This window comes from Dama dama, chromosome 5 (genome assembly GCF_033118175.1).
Source record: "Dama dama isolate Ldn47 chromosome 5, ASM3311817v1, whole genome shotgun sequence".
Classification (NCBI taxonomy): domain Eukaryota; kingdom Metazoa; phylum Chordata; class Mammalia; order Artiodactyla; family Cervidae; genus Dama; species Dama dama.
In genome coordinates, this window is record NC_083685.1 from 99,021,096 (window position 1) to 99,044,981 (window position 23,886).

General features: G+C 48.4%; 1 protein-coding gene across 7 annotated transcripts in view; it reads right to left on the minus strand.

The window, feature by feature from the left end:
* The window catches only part of GAS7 (growth arrest specific 7), a 200,903-nt gene that overhangs the window by 56,841 nt on the left and 120,176 nt on the right, over positions 1–23,886 (minus strand). For all 7 annotated transcript variants that reach the window (XM_061143479.1, XM_061143477.1, XM_061143483.1 and 4 more), the window contains one exon: positions 3,230–3,310. In XM_061143479.1, coding sequence (XP_060999462.1) covers positions 3,230–3,310 — 81 coding nt within the window. The remainder of the gene's footprint in view (positions 1–3,229; positions 3,311–23,886) is intronic.

Here is a 23,886-nt window from a genome sequence, read left to right on the forward strand (position 1 = left end):
TCTCCACGTCTTTAAAGCTTGACCTAAAGTGAGGCTGCCCCTGATGCCCCAGTCATATGCTCTGTCCTGCTGACCATCTGATCAAGTTGCACCATTTGATCAAGATGTCTGTGAACGAACATCTGATCAAGTTCATGTTTGCTGGTTTATCCAACTTTCCCATTAGAATGTAGCTCCTGGTACCAGGGACCCCACAAGTCTGGCTTGCGTGAGGATGTACCCCCAGTACTGAAAACAACGTCTGCACACTTTTTGAATGGAAAGGCTTCAGCTCCATCACTGCTGCTCTCCAGAAGCAGGAGCAGAACAAAAGGGGCTTCAATCCAGGGCCCTGAGTGGTCTCCAGGCGAGGCGCCCACAGCCCCAGGAACCCGAGGATGGGGATGGTCAGCTTTTGAAGCAACCTCATGTCTTCATCAAGTCTATTTCTCTCTCCACAATAAAATTCAATCTCCTGAAAGCTGCTTATAAAACTGAAGGAAAGAATGGCTGGGAAAATCCTGGTGCTGCTCCCCTGTAGGGAGAAATACCAACCTAGCTATTCCTTTATTTTTCAAGATTCTATTTAAAAACCAGAAGAGAAGATGTCAGGTTATCACAGATACTCCCCTAGCCTCACTGGTGGGTTCTCTTCTCTTCCACCCCAGAGGCCGGATGGAGATTTGACGTGTGTGTTCATGCCCCAGGGTAGAGAGGACCACAAACCACAACCATGGAGGGCTGGACAGGACCTCAGCCACATCTTCCTCCCATTTATAAGTGGGCAAAGTGAGGCCTGGCAAGGAGCAGGGATGTGCCTAAGGCCTCAATCTAAGGAGCTGCAATGTCACAAATCTAAGATATCGCTGGTTGTTAGAGACACCCTTATTTTAAGTACTAGTGAGAAAGAAAAAAAAAAGGATGCTTCCAATTAGACTAGGACACATCATTGATTTCCAAGATATTAAAACTGGGAAATAAAACGTGGGTCTGAGGACTTCTCTGGTGGTCTAGTGGCTAATACTCCGCACTCCCACTGCAGGGGGTGCAGGTTTCATCCTTGGTCAGGAAGATCCCACACGCCACGGTCAAAACAATTAATTAATTAAATAAAACTGCTATCTTCAAACAAATCTTAAAAACAAAACAAAACCAACCCAAAAATGTGGGTCTGAGAATCCAGAGCTGGAGTCCTGCATGTTTTGTGGCTGCTTCTCATTGTCATAGGCTGTGGTCCATCGTCTGACCCCCGAGTGGTGCTGAGCTGAGGTTCTGAGTCCTCCTAGAACAGAGCTTCTGAGCCCGGTACTGCTGACATGCATGGCTGCACAGCCCTTTGGTTGAGCGGCATCCCTGGCCTCTCCCCATTAGATGTCTGTAGCACCGCCCCCTACTGGTGACATCCAAGAATGTCCCCTGGAAGTCAAAATCGCCCCTGAGGTGAGCACCACCACGGAGCCAGAGAAGAGAAACCAGAGAAGCAGCCAGAGCCAGAGAAGCTTAAGTATGATGTGGACAAACACACACAAGGACAGAAACACTAAGTTAAACGGGGTCCAGTCCAGGCATTCTCCAAGCTGATGTGTGATCTCCAAAGCTGGGGAGAGGAGGCAGGATTTCCAACTCTATTTGACCACAAAGCCCTTTCCGGCAGAGACCTGGGATCCCAGGGACATGGGAAGGAGGTGCCCCGGGCCCCCGGGGGTTGAGGCAGAGGAGGGAAGTTGGGGACCACATTCTCTGTCTAAAGCCCTGCCCACCCTGGCGATTTTCCCTGATCTGAGCCTCGCCCACCGTTCTGGGCCCCTCAGAGCCTGGGCACCCTGTGCAGTGCTCCTCCCAACCCTCCTTCTGGGGGATGGCTCTGTCCACAGCAAAGAGGGGACAGGATGCTTCTGGGGATGCTGCCAGGGGCAGCAGGCTTCGGAGAGCTGACCGCACTGACCTAAAGGGCAAGCTTCCCACACCGGCTCTGGCAGCCCCGTGTAGCCGGCTGGGCAGGGCCATCACCTGTCACTCACACACCCCGGCCTCTCCCTGATGGTGGCACGTCCCTGTCCTGCTCCGGGGACCTCCACCGTGGTCGGAAAAGACAGCTGGGTTTTCTCTCTAGTGTCTGGGTGGCCTGGAGCCAGCCAGGATAGAGGGCCACACATCACAGTATTCACACCAGCATTTCTATTGTTAAAAAAAACACAAGAACAGCAACAAAAGACAAGGCAGCGTGCCGGGAAATGCCTACCGTCATATGACCGCTAGGAAGGCTAACTGGCCCCATTTCTGGGGACTCGGTCTGAGAATGTAGCCCTGGCTGCATCCCCAGGAAACCAGGAGGAAATGCCCCATTTTCCTGCCCCATAGGGGGTTCCTTCTTAAATTTTTTAGGTTAAAAAAAAAAGTGTGTGTTTGTATATACGATATATACACAAAATTATAAATAAAAACATTTTAAAAGCCTAGAAGAACTTTCCATGAAAAGCAGCCCCCCACCCCTTCTCTCAGGCCTCAGTTGATTCTCCAGGTCTATTCTGCCACCACTTCGGTTCTGCATTCTGCTGATGGTAATCTTTACGTGTGTGCCTGCTAAGTTGCTCAGTCATGTACGAGTCTGCAACCCCATGGACTATATAGCCCACTAGGCTCCTCTGTCCATAGGATTCTCCAGGCAACAATACTGGAGTAGGTGGCCATGCCCTTTTCCAGGGGATCTTCCAGACCCAGGGATGGAACCTGTGTCTCTCACGTTTCCTGCACTGGCAGGTGGATTCTTTACCATGAGCGCCAACAGGGAAGCCCGGCAATCTTCACTAAATAATGCACTGGCATCACATTTTGATTTCTCAGTGGTGGAGAAGACCTAAAGATGCCCTGCTAGGAGTAAATATCTGTCTCCTTAACCTCTACCCCTTGATGTCTTCTGAAACCACGTGGAGTGAGTTTGCCGCTGCTCAGGTCCCCACGCTGGCAGACAGGTAAGAGCTCTGCTGCCTCACCTCACCCAGCCATCCCCCTCCTCTAAGCACCCAAGGGGAATGAGAGAGACCAGAGCTTCAGCTGGCACTGCCAGGGTGAAACCATCCCACAGGGCAACAGCCTATGGGGCCTCCGAGCCCTCGAGACCCCTCCCGGGTTTGGCCCATGAGATCCACAGCCGGGTTTCAGATCCAGGCTCCAGAGGCTTGGCCTCTCCCGTGAAGGTGTGTGTGGGTATGGTCCATCCCGATGCCCTGAGATAGCATGTGGACAGTACCTGTTGGAGGCAGAGAGCTCCTGTGAGGGCCAGGGCTGGCTGGAATCCCAGAAGAACTGCTGGGACGCTCCCAGGTGGTCTCTGGTCAAAGAAAGAAGAAAAAAAAAATCGTATTGAGAATTTCCTAGGGCAGAAGCTCTGAGTGTCATAGAGCAGCAATGGATCGCCTGCCTCTCTGACTCCAGGAAGCTGGAGTCTGCCTTCTGCTCCCATATAATTGCCTCTCCTGCCCCCCAGGGCCACAAAGCTTCTCTTTATTGGGGACCCTTCTCCATGAAGCTGGGACCAGAAGGTGGCCTTCTGGTTGGGACCCTCTGAAACAGTCCCCAGTGCCCCTCCCTTCCCCCCTCACACATCTCCACTTCAGTTCCTTATCCTGGAACCCCAGCTGCCAACTGCTCATCACTCCCCAGATGCCCACTGTCATCTGAGACCCCAAAGTCCAGAGGAAGAAGCCCTGGGCATGGACAGAGACCCAGGTTCTGTGTCCTACGAAGGTGACTTCCTTCCTGCTTCTCCAATTCCACACCTTGTGTGGATTATAGCTGCTGTGTTTGATCACACACTTCTCTCTCCTCCGATGCCCAGCCAGAAATAAAGCTAATATTGCAGCTATATGATCAGCCCCCAAACGCTACTTCACCCATTTCACAGCTGTGAGCGGAGACTTCTTATTAAGTTATCTACTGATAAAAGCAATGCCTTCTTGGGACTTCCCTGGAGGTCCAGTGGTTAAGAATCTGCCTTCCAATGCAGGGGACATGGGTTCAACCCCTGGTTGGGGAACTAAGACCCCCACATGCTGCAGTGAACCCTGAACTCTGCAACTACGGAACTGGACTTCTGTGGGCATCTTTCCAAAACAGTGAAAAGACCTGACAGCACAGTGGTTGTGAGTCGCTTAGTTGTGTCTGACTCTGCGACCTCCGTGGACTGTAGCCGGCTGGGCTCCTCTGTCAAAGCGATTTCCTAGGCAAGAATACTGGAGTGGGTTGCTGTTTCCTTCTCCAGGGGATCTTTCTGACCCAGGGATTGAACCTGGGTCTCCTGCATTGCAGGCAGATTCTTTACCATCTGAGCCACCGAGTAAAAGCAGTGAGTCTAGAGCCAGATGCCTGGGTCTCAACTAGCTCTGCCTCTCATCACCAGTTTGATCTCCACCAAGCTCATTGTCCCCCTGGTGCCTTAGTTTCCTCCTCTGTAAAACGAGACCAAGAATGGCATCCACCCAGGACAGCCGCTGTGTTCATGCCAAAAGCCCATTTACAAGTATTTAGTGTCAAGTTATTGTTAAAGTTAATCTAATATATTGATAGGACATTATTGAATTCAAAATTCTATTACTGAAAATCCAATTGTTTCAAATACTAAAAACAAAAACAAGCACAACCTTCCAATGGCTTCTCTCAGTGGAGATTCGAGAGAACTGGGGTGTTTGCCTCTGTTCTGCATCTCATCTGCTGGGCAGCCCTGGGCAAGTCACGCTACCTCTCTGGTCCTCTGATTCTTTACCTAAAATGAAAGGGTTGGGCTGACTGGTCTTTTAGGCCCCAAGAATCTTGCCCCCAGACTTTGATCAAAACCTTGAGACCCATTGTTTGGGCTTTAGGGTTTTATGGCTCTAGCAGTTGGGCGATAATATGGCTCTTTCACATCTTAAGGGAGAGAAAATGGGTGAGCAAGGGAAGCCGCCGGGAGAATGTGACCAGGAACAAGAGAGCAGAGGGGTCTTCCAGGAGGGATAACCAGAGGGCAGGCTCAGTGGCCTTCCTGGAGGAGGAGGAACACTTGGGCTGGAGCTGAGAGCACCATGCATTGGAGACTATGTGAAGACCACAAGCCTGCTTGGAGGTCGAGGGCAGTGCAAAGTGTTCTAGGCCTGGCCACTCGTGACCTGTGACCTTTGCAAGCCACCTGTGTTTTGCTTTTCTCTACTGTAAAATGCGGATGAAGATGGTACCTAAGCAAGGCTGTAACAGCATGTGACAGGGGCACACAGTAGGTGCCTCATCAGAGTTGAGTAAAGCAAACAGATCATGGAGGCTGGATGTGAAAATGTGGAGGAAATTCAGATGAGAAAACAGCCTCCCTACAACGTGAGGTGGGCTCCCCTTGAGACCAGATGTAGCCTGAAGCCTCAGTCTTGTTTCCAAAGAGACCTTCCTTTCTGCTGCCAGATCGGCCTGACCACACTGTTGCCCGCATGCCCACAGCACTCAGCTCAGGCTCTCTCCTCCAACCTGGCCTCCCGCAGCTCTGGGGACCAACCTGCATGGCTTCACCAGCTCCTCCAGGGTCCCCCCACCCATCTCCAATCAGCTCCTGGAGCCTGGAGGCACCCCACTCCATCACATTCCTCATTCCATCTCACCCCTAACGTGTCTCCTCACTTGGGGGTCAGCGCTTACCTGGAGAGTCCCTTGTGGAGCCTTTTCCAACATGGCACAGAGAAGAAAGTCCAAACTTTGCCTCTGCCCTCACCCACCGCCCCACCTCTCAGCCAGCAAGGCTCTAGCACAGGAACCTTGTCTGTCTGTCCAGATGGACCCACGCTGACCTCACTCCAGCCCAGGTAACACGCTCACTGGTCTCAGAACGTCTTTGCCATAGCTGTTCACCCACCCCCATCACCTCCTTCCCCTACTCTGGGTGTCAGAATCGTGTCCATTTGTCAAGTCCTAACAACAATGCCTCTCCCTCCTTGCAGCCCTCCCAGGGGCCTGTGAGACGAGGCTCTGAAATCACAGGAAGATGCTGCCTGCAGTCAGAATCCCACTCTAGATGCTGGGTTCAGAAGGAAGGCCCTGTGCCCTGCACTCACTGGCCTGGGTCACTCACCCGGCCCCCAGAGGCTGGAGACCCTTATCCCTGTAAGGACTGAATCTCTCTGCCCAACCTCTGCCAGGGCTCCATCAGGGACAACGCAGATGCCTGAAGGATTCCACCCAGTCCACCTCCTGGTCTTGGCCAGCTCAGGTCAACACAAAACACAAAGCCACTTCGAGCCTGGGGCAGGAACAGGGGCCAGCCCGGGCGGACATCTGGAGAGAGTCCCTGGGGCTCTAACTGAATGATCTCATCCGCAGCAGGAAAAATTGCCCCAGATGACCACACCACCCACAGGGAGGAAGCCATTCCCAGGTCTTTTCCACTAAGAGACTCCCTAATCTATTTACAGCGCACCAGGCTCCTTGATAGAGCCAAAGCACCAAAGCAAAACTGAAGTGGCAGCTTGGGGCTCAAGTTACCCTGGACTGGGGCCCCTTTGCGTCCTCTGGGCTTCTATCCCGGGGCTCTAGGTCATTCCAGGTGACCACCCAGACTCCTAACAGTTGCTTCCACGCAGGGAAATCAGTGAAGGCAGAATGGAAGGAGTGAGACCCTCACTTGGAAAGCTTCTGACCATCCAATTCATGAGAAAACATGTTTGATTTCTAAAGGCAACTCTAACTCAACTTGAACCTTTCCCGCTGAAACCAGGCAGGGGATCCAGACACACACAAATGAGCTGACTGCTGAGTGTGGATCAAATCAGACCAAGGGAGGTTGCTATTCTAGCCAACCACGTGACAAGCCAGAAATTTCCACTTCCCCATTAGTGGATTACAGCAGCTGCTCTGTGTAGAATAAAACTTTTAAAGAGAGAGCATAGTTGAAAGGTGGAAAGTGATGTATTATCTTGCACAGATGCCCCCTCCTTAAAATAATCATCATAACTATTATTACGATGATTATGAAAAAAAAAAAAAAAAGCAAGCAGACTTTAAAGTCACCTCTAAACTTCACCTCCCTTTGTTAAGGCCGCTTCCTGCATGCATTACAGGTATTGGGAGAGTCAGTGAGCCCCTGGACCTAGACCACTGGTCTTGGTGATTGGCCTATGGTGGATCTGTACCTCCCCTGCTCGCCCTGAACCGCCCACCCTCTGCCCCACCCACCAGTAGACTCCTGGTTCATGATTGGTTCATTTTCTTGGCGGGGTAGTGGCTCTCTGCTGCCCCCACTGGCTATCAGGTGAAATAACCATAGGTACAGCCAAGAACTTCCCTGATAGCTCAGTTGGTAAAGAATCCGCCTGCCACGCAGAAGACCCTGGTTCGATTCTTGAGTCAGGAAGATCCGCTGGAGGAGGGATAGACTATCCACTCCAGTATTCTTGGGTTTCCCTTGTGGCTCAACTGGTAAAGAATCCTCCTGCAATGAGGGAGACCTGGGTTCAATCCCTGGGTTGGGAAGATCTCATGGAGTAGGCAATGGCAACCCACTCCAGTATTCTTGACTGGGAAATCACATGGGCAGAGGAACCTGGAGGGGTGCAGTGCATGGGGTCACAAAGAGTTGGACACAGCTGAGGACACAAAGTGGGGATAACGCGATTGTAGTCTCATGGTCCTGTGATGAGCAGCCAATGAGCACATACAGCACAGTCTCTGAGAGAGAGGAAGCCCTCAAAGACTTTAACGACAAGAATAAAACAAACCCCTGTCCATTCTTCCCTTCCTTCCCTCCCTCCGCCTCCCAGCTTCCACCCCACCAGCTCCTCCCGCCCCACCCACCTTCACAGAGCACATCTCCCAAAGGGAGAGCAAGGGCAGGCTCCCTCTGTGATGCTGATGGGTTAGAGGTGTGAGTAACACATGTCAGAGCTGAAGGGGTTCCCTGAGTTAACCAGAGAAACTTGCCTCCACATGGCAGCCCACAGGCTCCTTATGCAACCCTGTGATCCGGGCAGGGCAGGGGGCCTTATGCACACTTCATAGGTGATACAGAGGCCAGTGGATGAAGCAGTGGCCCCCACAGTGCCCTGGCCCTTTGATACTGGCCTGAGCCAAGCTCTGGACTGGCTCCAGCTGGCACAGTCCTGCAAGAGCAGGGTCTGGAGCTGCCAGAGAAATTCTAGTGGGAGGGGATGGGAGGCCCACCTGGAATACTCCAAGCCTGTCCTTCAATCCCTTTAGGATCCCCAACCTCCGCATAGAGCATGGACTCAGGCAAACACAGCAGGAATTCCTGAACTTGAGCTGGCAGTGATGAGGGCTGATGCCACACAGGAAAAAGGGTGTCTGGTCACTGAACCAACAGCTGTGGGCAGCCGACTGCCAGCTCACAGATAGTACGATCCCTGCTCTGTGACTGAGAAAACTGTAGATGGGTCCTGAAAAGGAAATCGCATCAAATCAAAGCCTGGACACTCAGGATCCAGGCCCTCAGCACAGTGATTTGGTAAAGCTCCAGGCTTGTTTCCCAAACTTGGCCTCTTATCAGGATCACTGGGGCCACCTGCTGAAGCTACAGATTCCCAGACCCTGTGCCCAAAGGTTCTGGTTTAGCAGATCTTGGGTGGAACCCAGAAGTTAGCATTTTAACAAGTAGTCTCAGGGATTAATCAGATGTGGGAAAAACGGGGTAGAGTCCATAGTAAAAACATGACAGGAACCAGCCACAGACTGGGAGGTACGGGGATGAGACATAAACCCCAGGGGAGGGGCCAGGCGTGATCACTGCAGACGGTGACTGCAGTCACGAAATTAAAAGATGGAAAAAAAGCTGTGACAAACCTAGAGAGTGCATTACAAAGCAGAGACATCACTTTGCCCACAAAGGTCCATATAATCACAGCTACCATTTTTTTAGTAGTCAGGTACAGATGTGAGAGTTGGACCATGAAGAAGACTGAAGAATTGATGCAATCCAACTGTGGTGCTGGAGAAGACTCTTGAGAGTCCCTTGGACAGCAAGGAGATCAAACCAGTCCATCCTAAAGGAAATCAATCTAGAATATTCATTGGAAGGACTGATACTGAAGCTGAAGGTCTAATACTTTGGCCACCTGATGCAAAAAGCCCACTCATTGGAAAAGACCCTGATGCTGGGAAAGATTGAGGGCAGGAGGAGAAGAGGGTGACAGAGGATGAGATGGTTGGGTGGCATCACTGACTCAACGGACATGAATTTGAGCAAGCTCCAGGAGATGGTGAAGGACAGGGAAGCCTGGTGTGCTGCAGTCCATGTGGTCAAAAAGAGTCGGACATGACTCAGTGACTGAAAAAAACACCACCACGAAGCAAGATGTGTGACAGCAATGTAGGGTAACTTAAGGAACCCTCGGAAATGCCATGTCCACCCCGATGTTCTAAAAACATCAGGGTTATAACATCTGTGCCCAAAAGCCTCTGCTTTGGCCTGTGGCTTTATTATCTATTTTAGCTTCTGGGGGAGCCTTATGAATCACACAGACCATCACAAACCCTGTAGCATGACTGAGTCCTTCGGGTTTTTCCTAGAAGAGGAGCCGATGAAGAGGAGAGGGGAGAAAGCATGGCAGAGAAGGAAGCCCAGAGGGAAAACGTGTCAGGAGAAGGTTCTAGTGTGTGGGCAGGCTGCAGGAGAAAGCACTCCAACAGGGCCTGGCCTTCCCCAGGAAGCCTTATCTTAAGCTTCTGGGGCAAAGCCTGAACAGGAAAGATGAGTTTTACACAATCCTGGTCCCAGGTGCTTGGCGTGGATGGAGCTGACAGGTCAGGGCTAGTGGGATATTCTCAGCCCGGCTGGGACACTCAGGGTCCTGTGTGCTCCCCACCAACATCACTCAGGATTTCTGAACCCTGTGAACATGCAGCAGACTGGGAAGGGGCGCTGAGAGCTCACAGTATCGCCCCTGCCCTCCGGGACTTGGATGAGCTCTTCCTATCTCAGCTGCAACACTTGCTTTCAAATCCAGTCCGCCCAGAGGTGTGCTCCAAGGGCTGGGACTGTGTCAAACAAATGCATTGCTGTTTCCCTGGTCCCTGGTATGCAGGCAGTCAATAGATGTTTGATGAATGAATGAAGACTCAGTCCAAAGCACTGTTAGAAGTCAGTCCAGTTACACTGCCAGTGGCTGATTTTAAAAGTGAGTAAGTGCACAGATGTGTGTATAGATAAAAAGATACACAGAGGACAGAAACAAAGAAGGGCCATGGAGAGCAGAAAGTGAAATTCAAAGTGTTAGTTGTTCAGTCGTGTCTAACTCTTTGTGACCCCACGGACTGTAGCCCGCCTGGCTCCCCTGTCCGTGGGATTCTCCAGGCAAGAATACTGGAGTGGGTTGCTATGCCCTCCTCTAGGGGATCTTCCTGACCCAAGGATTGAGCCCACATCTCCTGCATTGCACGGAGAGTCTTTACCCTCTGAACCACCCATATGGAGAGCAGAGAGAGCACCAATTCCCCTTGCAGACTATGAAGCACAAATCAAGCCAGCTGCCCAAACCAAAAAGAGCTCAGAATGTACACAGGTGGGTCACAGGAAAGCAATTACAAATGACCTGTAGGGAAGAAAAGATGCTTCTTCTCAGTCAAAATTGGAGACGTGCAGTCTAAGACACTTTTTTTTCCCCACCCATTGGATCTTTTTCTGCTAAATGGCTGCTAAAGAGAAAAGGAAAGTCTGCACAGAAAAATATGTGTGAAATTAACCCAGAAATGGGCATCACGAGATCCCAGAGACCCAGGACAAACAACGCAGCTGATGTTTAGGTCCTTAAGTGGGGGCTTCTATGAGATACCCCATGTCCTTCTAATAAAGGTCTTTTTTTTTTCCCCCCATAAACTCTTCGGGTGGGCTTCTATTTCTAAACAAGACAGTCTCTGCCCACCTACAATCCCCAAACGGCACTGCCCTGTAACAACCAACACCAGCCCCAGGGCCATTAGATCCACATCTGGAACCTCCTTCTGTGACCAGGCTAAATTGTGATATCTTAAGGTGTCCTCAAGTAGGGCTTCCATAACCTCTCCAGGGGGGGAAAAAAGCCACACTATTCAACTATTCAGAAGCTTCTCTACCCACGAACTGGTATTTTCCACTCAAACATCATCTTTTGGCTTTGTTTTCTGAGAAACTCAACATCTATGGACTCCCCTTGCTCTGCTTTGCTGATGCAGATTTAGAAGACTTTCCAGTAAAAGGTGTGACTTTACATTTTATAAATAATGCTCAGAACCACTGAGAGTGTTGCTTTTCGCAAGCTGGAGGAAACTGTCAGAAAGAGCTGTGGTTATTTCGGGAAAAAGGAATCAGCAATCGTCTCCGTGAGGTGTAGCCATGAAGACACTTCGAAGGCTGCTGGGCTCCTGGGACGGGCGGGCCAGCCCCCAAGGCACAAAGGGCCCCGAAGCACCTTCAGGCGCATGGTCCTTATCATGAACCACCACTGCACAACAGGTATAGAAATTCCGGGCGAAATGAGCTCTTCTCAAACATCAAGAAAGGGCATTCAGAGTGGAGAGGATGACACAAACAAAATGAGGAAGAAATGGGCAGAGCTGAAGGAAACAAGATTCCTCAGGAAATTGCATGAGCAGGTTAAAACACACACATACACACACAAAAACCCCTCTCTGCAAAGAAGCCTTAAAAGGCACATCTAGTTATTGTTGTTTAGTCACTGAATTGTGTCTGGCTCTGTGCGACCCCAGGGACTGTAGTCCTCCAGGCTCCTCTGTCCATGGGACTCTCCAGGCAAGAATACTGGAGTGGGTTGCCACGCCCTCCTCCAAGGGATCGAACCCACATCTCCTGCATTGGCCAGGTAGATTTGTTACCGCTGAGCTACCAAGGGGAGTTTCTTCATCCAATAAGGGAGATGCTAAAACGCTGGGGAAAGGGGCAGACTCCTCCAACTTTAGAGCATCTGAGCATCACCTGGAGGGCTGGTTAAACCCAAAATCGCAGGGCCACCCCAGAGGGTCTGATTCAGGGGGGCTGAGGGGAGGCCTGAGACACTGCATTTCTAACAAATGCCCAGGTGATGCTCATGCTGCTGGTCCGGGGACCCCACTTTGAGAACCACAGACGTAGACTAAGACAAGGAGGAACAGAGTCCTCTGCCACAGTTCACACCCTGTCTACAGGGGTTGCAAATAAAGCTGTGGGGGGAGGAAAAAAAAAATTGTTTTAAAAAGTACAACAATCAAGCCAACTCAGGAATTGCTTCTGACTTGAAAGCATCCACTGCTTACCCTCTCCCCTCAAACAAGTATGTTGCTGAAAACCGCAACAAATAGTGTAGTTGGCCTGAGAGATTCAGAGAAAGAAAGAGTCTCACTGCGAAGATGCTCTGAAAGCAAAGAAGAAATCTGTCAGGATCACAGATGTTCAGGTTGTCGTGGAAGCCTCTTAAGGATTTCCACTGCATCCTTAAAGCCTGCTAGTTAAGGTGGCTTTGCACTTGCACACCTGCTGGGGGTGGGGGTGGAGCTTCCCTGGGGGCTCAGTGGTAAAGAATCTGCCTATCAATGCAGGAGACATGGGTTTGATCCCTGGGTCAGGAAGATACCCTAGAGGAGGAAATGGCAACCCACTCCAGTATTCTTGCCTGAGAAATCCCATAGACAGAGGAGCCGGATGTGCTGCAGTCCATGGGGTCGCAGAGTTGGACACAACTGAGCATGCAATAGGAATTCATGCTTCCTATTCATCAAAGAGTTGAGCCAGCTGGGTGGGATATTGTATCCAAAAGTGCTGTGTGCTCCTAGGTCCCTTCTGTCCTGCTTCCCAAGGCTGTCCTGCTCTGTCCAATCTGTACCTTTTTCTGCAGCGTCTCCCCCATTAGCACATGTGAATTTTATACAGCAGCAGCTGAAAGCAACTGAAGTCTTTATCTGTAGCAGGGGAGGAGGGGGGCAGAACAAAGGGATGGGGAGGAGGGAGAAAAGAAGGGGGAGGAGGGAGAAATGGAGCGGGAGGAGGGGACGGGGTCCTTGACTCCTGCCTAGCACACACCTCCTTCCATGGCACAGATCATGGGGCCTGGCATTCTTGGATGCTTCTTGCACCATACAAAAAAGACCAGGCCCCGTTCAAGCTCCAGTTGTGCATCTCAGCCCCAGAAGGCTCCCCGGAACACAAAACCACCTCTGCACAGGAACCGAGGAAGGCGGGATGTTATGCCAGGCTGGACGCATAGATAGGCAATAACCACAGCCGGCAGGAGGGTAGCATCTCATTTGACAGGAACGTCCAGGAGACCCACTAGGGGCAAGGCCCAGCCCATGATCTGTCCAAGGACAGCAAGATCCTTCAGTGGAGGCTCCCAGAGCCCACGCCCAGCCAAGCACCCCACTCCTGGAGAGCACGGGCAAACAACACTCATCCCGCTCGACTAACTTCTCAGCCTATTCTCCTCCCACGCCTCCTGGAAGAGCATTGCCTACTCTGGAGTCCAACTTGGACCGAAACAACAAGAAGCTGTTTCTAAACTCCAAGATCTTCCTCCAGTGATGAGGGTCTGATTGCCAGGAGCCACTCCAACTCTCCATACAGAGGCACACCCCCAAATTTCAGGTGGGTGATGAAAACAGTGGTTTGGCAATTCCTGGTTGCATAGGATTTTGGAGCTGGAAGGGACCTTCAGGGGTCTACTTAGGCAGGAAAGAGAATGGCCTGCAACGCACAAGGAAAGTCTCCGTCAATGATCTCATCTCCACCAGGAAGCACTCACGAAGTCCTCTGTATTGTGTTCGCCCACACCGCCCCTGCAAGGAGCGGTCCAAGTGCATAATTGGAGATGGGCACAGAGGCGGCACTGAATAAACAGTTGTGGCTTGATAACCAATCCACGTGGTCCTGGCCCACTTGCTCATCAGCTATAAGCTATGGATAATTTCCATTTTTGCCAAGAATCCCACTGACTCCAAGGGACCTAAACCTTTAAAGAGCATTGATGGCTATCTGTGTCCAGACTGCCCCTCCCTGCGGACCCCAACTTCCTGCTGCAGCCACATGCTCCCACCTGACCCCCCCAACATACACATGTGGGCCTTACGGAAGACCCCGAAGGCAATGCTTCCTGCACTAACATGTCAGGTGCGCACAAAAGCTCCAGGTATAAGACAGAGTGTGGGATGAGTCTGACAGTTCCTTGTGGAAGTGGACCAGTCAGTCCTTTCTCTCCAGATTCTTTCATCTCTTGCCTGGTCCTCTTTCATAATCTCTGATTTCCAACTGTATTTATAACTTCCTGACTTTATGTCTAATACCAGTTCTCCCCTGCAATACTCATTGTAAATCCATGAGGCTACATCCAAATGTAGGTCAAAGCTCAAGCCCACACAAGCTTATGGACACATTAAATGCTTGAAGGAAGCAGACTCTCGAGTCTAAGAGAAGTCAGGAGTGATGGCAACTTGCTCAGATTCACCCAGTTATGTTCAGGCAGGAAGGTGGGTTGAAAATCCTCATGATTTTTCAAAAGGAGACAAGTATCTGGGTGCTTATGAAAAACCTCCCAATTGTTCAATGTTGGGAGTTCATTCAACATCTTTAAGGGTGGCGCATACAGAATGAAATGCTTCTGTGGACAGCCTCTGGCCTCAGGACAACCCACCGTGAGACACTGAGTCTACCTGAATCTCTGCAGGACAGCTCACCTGGATGGAGGTGAGGTTCTGACCTTGTCTTGCTGCCTGCCACCACACCCAGAGGCACTACAACACCACTGCCCTAGAAATGGAGTCATCATAGATCTGTCCTTCCTTGAAGGCAAGGATGGTGTTCATTCTGTCTAGATGTCAGAGTGCTACACAGAATGGGAAAATGAAAATAGAAGCCCCAAATTCTTTGACTCAGTTGCAGCTAGGAACAAAGTTGAAACTAGAGACCATGAGTCTTGTTTTTTTTTTCTTTTAATGACAAAAACACAGAGATTAAAAAAAAAAATTATTTCTGAGCTATTGACTCAAAAGCTTTGAAATTATAAGACCTGCCACTACATCCTGTTCTGAGGATAAGTGTAAAGGCTAGAAATAGCCTCAAGTTCACTACCCTGACAACACATAAGAACATAGACACTAGCCAGGTGAAGGGCCTTTCCTGGTAGTTTCACACTCATTTGGTCCCTGTCACTATAAAACAGAGTTGTTTTCAAGTAGCTTTTCCATGAGATTCTACTTTAATTACAATAGCTTACACTTACATAATCTTTAACCTTGGGATGGCAATGCATGTTTACTTGTTTGAACAAAGCTGTGTTTTCTCAATGAATTTCCGAAAGAGAAAATTGGATTTAAACTGACTCCGCAGGACTTCCCTGGTGGCCCAGTGGGTAATAATTCACCTGCCAATGCAGGGAACATGGGTTGGATCCCTGCCCCAGGGAGATCTCACATGCCATGGAGTGGCTAGGCCCATGTGCCGCAATACTGAGTCCACACACTACATCTACAGAAGCCCTTGTGCCTAGGACTCTGTGCTCCAACACAAGAGAAACAATGAGGATGAGAAGCCTAAATGTGCAACTAAAGTCATCCCCCTACTCACAGCAATAGAGACAAGCTTGCACGCCAACGAACACCCAGCACAGCCAAAAATGAATAAATTTATTTAAAAAACACAAGTACATACATAAATACACTCACTCCCCAGGTTTAGAATATCTGATCCACTGGCCACGCTGTCATCGATCTGGTTGTCACCTTACAAGTCAAAAAGAGATGGTGACTACGAGAAAACACTTAAAAATATAAAGCAGAAATTTTCACTCTTTCCAAATAATAGATTCCAAGTCAGTAGGTCAGCAGCAGGACCGGTGTATTGATATTTCTAGACACAAATTCCTTCTGTGATTCTGTGTCTGCCAAAGTCTGGGAATCAGGCAGAAGGAATGTCCAACTGGGGCATCTAAGGGCTTGTTTTGGAAGGACACCAGGAAAGTTACCAACTTGCCCCCTCTCCAATACACCTGTTTTTATTATGATACAGCTCATAGACCAAGAAACTCACTTTCTAAAAGCATACCTCACAGGGGTTTTTAGTGTATTCACAGAGATGTTCAACTACCCTGACTATCTAATTTTAGAACATTTTCATCACCTCAAAAGGACACCCATGAGAAGTCACCTTTTCCCTCCTAGACCCTAGAAGCCACACATCTATTTCCTGGGTCTATGTGTTTGCTGTTCTAAGCATTTCATATAAATGGAATCACACAAGATACAGCTTTTCGTGTCTGGTTTCTTTTACCTAGCATGATACTTTCAAGGTTAACCCTTGGATAGGGCATATACCCATTGGCACTGCATCCCTTTTTACAGCTGAATAACTTACTAGTGCAAGGATAAGACCAGATTTTTTTTTTGGATATTATTTGGGTTGTTTCTGGCCATTATGAATAATGCTGCTATGAACATTCATGTATAAGTTTTTGTGTGGACATGTTTTCAGCACTCTTGGATAGGCATCTAGGTGTGGAATTGCTGGGTCATGTGCCACACATTCTTTTTTATTTCCTACCTGAACCATTTGCTGCTAATTGGTGGTTCCACCTAACAGCCAATAAGTCAACGTCTTCAAAGTAACATTTTGTCTTCCCGTCTCCTTTGTCTTTTGATTTTTATGGGACTTCAACTTACTGGCAGTGTGAACGACTATCTAACCCACTTGGCATTTGCCAAAGTTCTAAGAGATTGCCAGTATGAAAAACTGCTGAGAAATAAGATGTGTTGTGTAATAAAGTATTACATTAACATTACAAATTAAAATGAATTCTTGGAAAGGAAAAAACACAACCCCCACAGAAATAGATTAATAGTAAGAGTTACAGTCTTGATCAACAGCCTTTATCAAACCAGTCAATCCTAAAGGAAATCAGGTCTGAATATTCACTGGAAGGACTGATGCTGAAGCTGCAACACTGGCCACCTGATGTGAAGAGCTGACTTATCGGAAAAGACCCTGACACTGGGAAAGACTGAAGGCAGGAGAAGAAGGAGGCAGAGAATGAGATGGTTAGATAGCATCACCAACTCAATGGACATGAACTTGAGCAAACTCCAGAAGATGGTGGAGGACAGGGAAGCCAGGCGTGCTGCAGTCCATGGGGTCACAGAGTCAGACACAACCGAGTGACTGAACGGTAACAACAACCCTTCCGTTAAGAGAGGGTCTGTTAAAGAAAAATTATACAGCCAAAATAAAAAACATGAAAACACACACAAAACTAATTCAATCAACTGAATGTGCCAAATAAAAGCACCTTTTTAATCTCACATTTGTTCAACACAGATGGATAGATGAAAACAGACTAATGTTTTCGGGTGCAGAAGTTTCTTCGGGCAACTTTTATTAACTGAGAATTATCAGAGATGCTCTCTCTGGGGAGTTAGAAAAGTACCCAATTATTTGTAACAAAGAAAAGCTCAAAGAATGCTTTTTAAAAGTGTTCTACTGGAAAACTGATCCGGAAACTCACATTAGCTCCTGGTGTAATAAAGCTAAGTGGGAATCTACTCATTTAAAGAAAAATTAAAACCAGAAATCAAGAAAAGTGCCGACTATTTGGCAAATGAATCCAAAAGCTCAAATCCTGATTTAATCCTCCAAGCTGGGCTTGCAAACGTAATAAAATGTTTATACATATGAATTCTTTGTCAAAAGAGCTTAAAAACAACTCCCAGCTCTCCTGGGTTTCAGTTGACTCTCTCAAAAGACAGTGGCATTTCTCTTAAAAATAAAAGTTATTTCAGATTGTTTTTCTACTACTCCATGAACTCAGTTGTCCTTTTTGCAAATTAAGTCACCACTGCCCATATTCATTCTCTTGGATATTGAGGCAAAAAGGAAAAGACTACAAGACAGAAGATGTAGGCATAGGTTGGCCAGGTAACTGTGACCAATCCCTTTACCCCATGGGGGACCCCCTTCTTCATGTGTAAAATGAATGGGCTCTATTTGTTAGGCTGGGGAATCTCAAACGTTTTCTTTTAAAGGCTGGAGAGTAAATATTTTTGGTTTTGTGAGCTGTGTGGACCATACTCAACTCTGCCATCCTCAGGTAATAACAAATAGCCTTAGGCAATAAGAGAGCACAGCTGTGTTCCAGTAAAACTTTAACAAAAAAAGCTGCAAGCTGAACAAGGGCTATAGGTTGCCAATCACTGTGTCCAATGATTTGGAAGGATCCCCCTTGGAGTAAAAGTCATTGGTCACAGAAAGACTAAACAATCAAGTCATCCAGCTCTGACAGTGGAGAGATGGGTAATGCTGCAGGAGGCTGCAGGTTGGGACTGACATGGGGCTCTTCCTCACATTTTCATTAACTATCTCCTCTTATTGTGGTTAGAACTTCACCCATGCTCCACTGACCACCTGCCTTGGGCTTAGCAGAAGCACCACTCCATGGGGGTGGAATGAAGCTTTCCGAGAGGCTGCTGGGGGACAGATAATACAACTCCAAAGTTGGGGGGAGGGGCAGAAATAGCTCTCCCAGGTGGAGAAGGATGGCCCATGGGGGACAGGAGCTAAGAAGGTGAACAGATACAACCCCTTACTTTCCCGTGGACTACTCAAAAACAGGGCAAACCTCCCAGAGACTTGAACATACCTGATGAGCAACCAGTTCACTGTCAGTTCAATGTCAAGGCTAGCATCACATGGGGCATCTTCTTTTGCCTCTCTTCCCCTTCTCACCCATCTTCACCATTTTGGCCTTGAAACTGAAGAGTGTTAGCTGCTCAGTCATGTCCGACTCTGTGTGACCCCATGGTCTGTCCATGGGGTTCTCCAGGCAAGAATTCTGGAGTGGGTAGCTATTCCCTTCTCCAGGGGATCTTCCCAACCCAGGGATCGAACCCAGGTCTCCTGCACTGCACACAGATTCTTAACCATCTGAGCTACTAGGGAAGCCAGCATCACAGGGCATCTTCTTTTGCCTCCCTTCCCCTTCTCTCCCATCCTCACCTTTGGGCTTATACCTCCTAAATAAGGTGTTAACACTTAATCTTTGCCTCAGGCTCTGCTTTCTAGAGAAACAGGGCTAAGGTGCTTCCCGCCCAAAAGATCCTCTTTCTTTAGAAATGAAAGACAACTGAAGAGTTGTAACTATCAGATTTAGAGTATACAGAAATAAGAAGTAAAATACTGACACACTAAGCAAAACTAATCTTGGCCTTCATTGTGTGCATGTGTGCTAAGTCACTTCAGTTGTGTCCAACTCTTTGCGACCCCTTGGACCATAGCCCACCAGGTTCCTCTGTCCATGGGATTTTCCCGGCAAGAATACTAGAGTGGGTTATCATGCCTACCTCCAAGGGATCTTCCCGACCCAGGGACTGAACCTGAGTCTCCTGCACTGCAGTCAGATTCTTTACTGCTGAGCCACTGGGGAAGTCTTTGGCCTTCATCACTGGCTGGAAATACCCCTTCAAGATCCAAGTGGTAAAATATATCCCATACAATATCTAAAAAGTCAGCATCTCTCCAAAAAGAAGACCTAAATACCTATGATGGTATCACTGTGAAGTGATTAAACATGCATATCTGGCCTTCCAATTATGCACGGAACAAAACAACTTTGTGCTATATTTCTTGAAATGCAACTATCCATTATACAAATAAGAGGTCTCCCTTCACACTAGTTTAGATTCTTGAGCAGGCTAGTTATTAACAAGTCAACATCCAGAAATTAAACACAACCCTCATTTTTGGCAACTGAGTCAACTCTGGGTGGAATGGAGCACTTTCCAGAACAGCATAGCATGAACAGCTTCCTGACATCAGAACCCCCAGGGTTCCAGGGCCTGAGCACAGGACCACCCAGCTTGACAAAATGCTCTTGGGAGCCATAAACTGTGAGAAGATGAGGGGAGATGGCGGCTTCCCTAAGTCTCATGCTCTGAAGGTCTTGCTGAGTTTGGTGGTGGTTTAGTCACTAAGTTGTGTCCAACTCGTGCAACCCCATGAACTGTAGCCTGCCAGGCTCCTCTGTCCATGGGACTTCCCAGGTAAGAACACTGCAATGGGCTGCAGTGCCTTCCTCTAGGGGATCTTTCCAACCCAGGTATCAACCTGGGTTTCCTGCATTGCAGGCAGATTCTTTACCAAATGAGCCACTAGGGAAACCCAAGTTTAAGCTGAGTTTGTTTATATGAAAACAAGAGCATTAACTTACCCATCAAAAGTTAGCCATCTGGCTCAACACCATTTATTAAATAGTTTGTGCTTTCTCTAAGGATTTAAAATATCCCTCCACCGTAAATCTGATCTGTATTTCAGTCTGTCTTGACAATCTTTTCTCCTTTGCCTTTCATGACATTGCCTGCTCAAGGATGCCTCCCATCTCTGACAATTCTTTTCAAGCCCCCTCTGTCCCTCCCTTGAGTATGGTTCTTCAGGGCTCTTTCTCCTGGAGGCTTGCCCTGGGAGGGAACTCCTGATTTTAGTTCTTTGCTGATGAAATACAAATTCTGGGCTGCACCCATGCTTGTGCAGGTTGGTCCCAGAAAAACAAGGTCAGGCCAAGGGGCAATTAGGGGTGAAATCCATCCTGCTCTCTGCCCAGCATGCTGTGCACCCACAAGACTCCCCAGAGTCGCATCGTTAGCCCAGATGACCCCTGAGTCATGACCCATCCATCCAACATACGCCAGTCATCTCTCCCTGAATGTTCCCCGGGAACTGCACGCTCAACAGGACTTCTTTCTTCCAAGGCCATTCCTCCCTCGAGTCCCCTGTTCAAATCCCACGGCTCTAGCACACAACGCAGAAGAGGAACCTGTGCATTCTACCTTCCTGGACCTGCCACGTCCCGCCTGACATATCCCACCTCCTCTTCTCCGGCCACAGCTGCTACTGTGGAGCTGACCTCATCACTTCTCATAGAATCTGCGAGGTCTCTGCTCGCCATCCTCTGACCCCTCACTCTGCAGCAACAAGCAAGCCTTCCACAACATTCTGAGATGTCAAGCCAGCACTCCGAATCCTTCCATGCCATGCCCACAGGGCAAAGTCCCAATTCCTCCTTACTCAGAGGAGGTCTTTAGTGAATCAGACTCTCAAGTCCCTCTCTCTGCTCCAACACATCAGCCTTCCCCTGGCTGACACCACAGCTAGGAACACCTAAGTCAAGTACCCTCGTCCTTTCAAAGATGGGTCTGATGCCCAGAAAAAGCTGGTGGCCCCTTTCCTCAAGCGCCCAGATTTCCATGCTAACACCTGCAACACTTACTGGTTTCCGGATTTCTCTGACTTCATCAGACCTTCCATCTTTGAAGGCGGAGACGGCCTCTGCCCTGATTTTGTATCCCCATAGCCCAGCATAGCACAGCAGCTATGACAATTCCCAGGCAGAAAAATCCTAAATGGATTTGAAAATAAGTAGATTAGCCAGAGCAAGGCAATACAAATGTAAATTGGGCTTTAAACTCCTTACATTTGTATGTGTTGTAAAAACAGGGACAGCATGTCTATTGTACCCCAGCACCCCCTGGGAAAGAAGTGATTAGGGATTACAGGGACTAGGAGAGCTTGGAGCAAAGGCAGACAGACAGGGAGGAGAGGGAAATGGTTCATGACGGCTGAGCACAGGGGCTCTGCTTCCCTGGCGGTGGTGCCTGCCTCTGGCCCGAGTCATATGCCGGTAGAGATCCAAGCGTTGGGGCAGGAAGGTGGGTGCAGCCGGTTTGGCCGTGAGCATACACAAACGCCTCCAGGAGTGAGGGGGTCAGATAAATGTAGGTGTGAGAAGACCAAGAGGCTGCTTTCAGTACCTTCCTGCAGAAAAGGAGGTCAGATTCAAAGCTTTACCAAGTAGTCTAGCAGCCAGACAAAACAGGGCTGAGGTCCCAGAGAGAATTAGAATGACATCTGGTCTTCCCAGTCCCTTAAAACTAAAGAGCACAACTTTTAACATGACCCTGAGGGTCCACACGATCCCTCCAAACATGGCTAATGTGGTCATCATGCGTCCCATCTCAGCTGAAGGGTGCCTCCTCCACCAGGAAGCCTCCCCTGACTTCCCGCGGTATCTCTGGGACATGTTCTCAAAACACCATGGACTCCTCCCCTTCACAACCCTGCTCACAATTGTAATCAAATATTGGTTCATTTAAAATCTGCTTCTGGGAATTCCCTGTTAGTCGAGGGAACTCGGGGCTTTCACTGCCAGGGCCCAGGTTCAATCCCCCAGTCAGGGAATTAAGATCCTGCAAGTTGACAGCCAAAAAATAAAAATAAATTAAATAAAATCTGTTACTACTATAAGAAGATTAGCATTTTGAGAGTCAAGGCTGTTTTTTATTCTTATATCCCAGTATCCAACACTCTGCTTGGGACATATGTGAGGCCCAATACATGCTTGTTGCATGAACAATTCAATCAACCACACAAATAAAGAATGAATTAAATAACGAATGAATTAAACTGGCATGTGTCTAGGGCATTGCAGGATGTTTTTCAGCATCTGTGGCCTCTACTCACTAGATGCCAGGACATTCCCCAGTTGGAACAATCAAAATTCTTTCCAGACTTGCTCTCTGGGGAATAAAACTGTCCCTATTGAGAGCTCCCGTTTTCCTGAATTGTTGAGTAGGTTAAATAAAATTATTTATGGCTAATTTAACACATTTTGACACGTAATATGTACACAATAAATGTAATTATTGGATTACTGCGAGCATTTGGGAGAGAGTGGGGAAGGGTGAGCAGGACAGGTCATACTGGGAATGACAGAGAGCCCAGAGAGGTGTCACCAGCCAGTATGGCCTGTGGGCCAATATACGTTATGTCATCATACAGCTTGGGAACTCCTTAGCTAAGATCAGTTTTTACATTTTCATTTTATTTTTTAAAATTAATTATTTTTTGGAGGCTAATTACTTTACAATGTTGTATTGGTTTTGTCATACACTGACATGAATCCACCATGGGTGTACAGGTGTTCCCCATCCTGAAACCTCCCCCCCTCCCACCTCCCTCCCCATCCCATCCCTTTGGGTCATCCCAGTTTTTACATTTTTAAATGGTTGAAAAAAGAAGCCTATTTCATGACATGCAAATTATTGAAAATTCACATTTCAGGGTCTAAGTAAAGTTTTATCAGAACACAGTTGGCCCCATGGGTTTACCATCATCTATGGCTACTTTCACAGGACAGTGGTGGAGTTGAGTAGCTGTGACATTGACCCCATGGGCCTCAGAGCCTAAAATATCTACCACCTGGACCATCAGAGAAAAAGTGTTTGACCCCTCGTCTAGAATCTCTTGCAACCATTATATTCCAGGACCCAGTGGCATGACATCTGGGCTTCAGAAAAAAGCTGTCTGCCCTGCCTGGTAATGTAAAATGGGATCTAACTATCCCCTTAATAAAGAGAGGGGTAGTTGAATGAGGGAGAGCATATATCAGCAGTGAATTGTTTGTTACACGGTTGTTTTTTAAATATGAGTTGAGATTTTTAGAAAGCGACTTTTACCCCTCTGCCCCTTTGCAACAGGAGCTAATTCAGGACAAGGATAGAGCCAAATTCTTGATGATCTCAGGGTCATATGGTTCAATTTCTGTATTTGAGAGATGGGGAACTGCACATAAACACACTCTCCTCCGAAACTTCAAAGTCTGATAGTCTGATAACAGTACAAAGCTGCTCACATGTTTATTTTGAGGAAGACTCTTTCTGATTAGAATGGTCAGAAGGAGTTCCACTTCCCTTTTTCTAGAAACCCCAGTTAAATCTAACTAGAACACCCCCTTGAGCAGAAGGCCAGGTTGCCAGGGGATACAAACAAACCAACCACCCCAAGTGGCAGTTTTCAGCTGCTTTCTCTGTTGCTCCCTGGAAACAGCAGCTGGTTCTTCTCTCAGCTGGTTCCAACTGCAGGTTCATAAACATAAACCATATCCA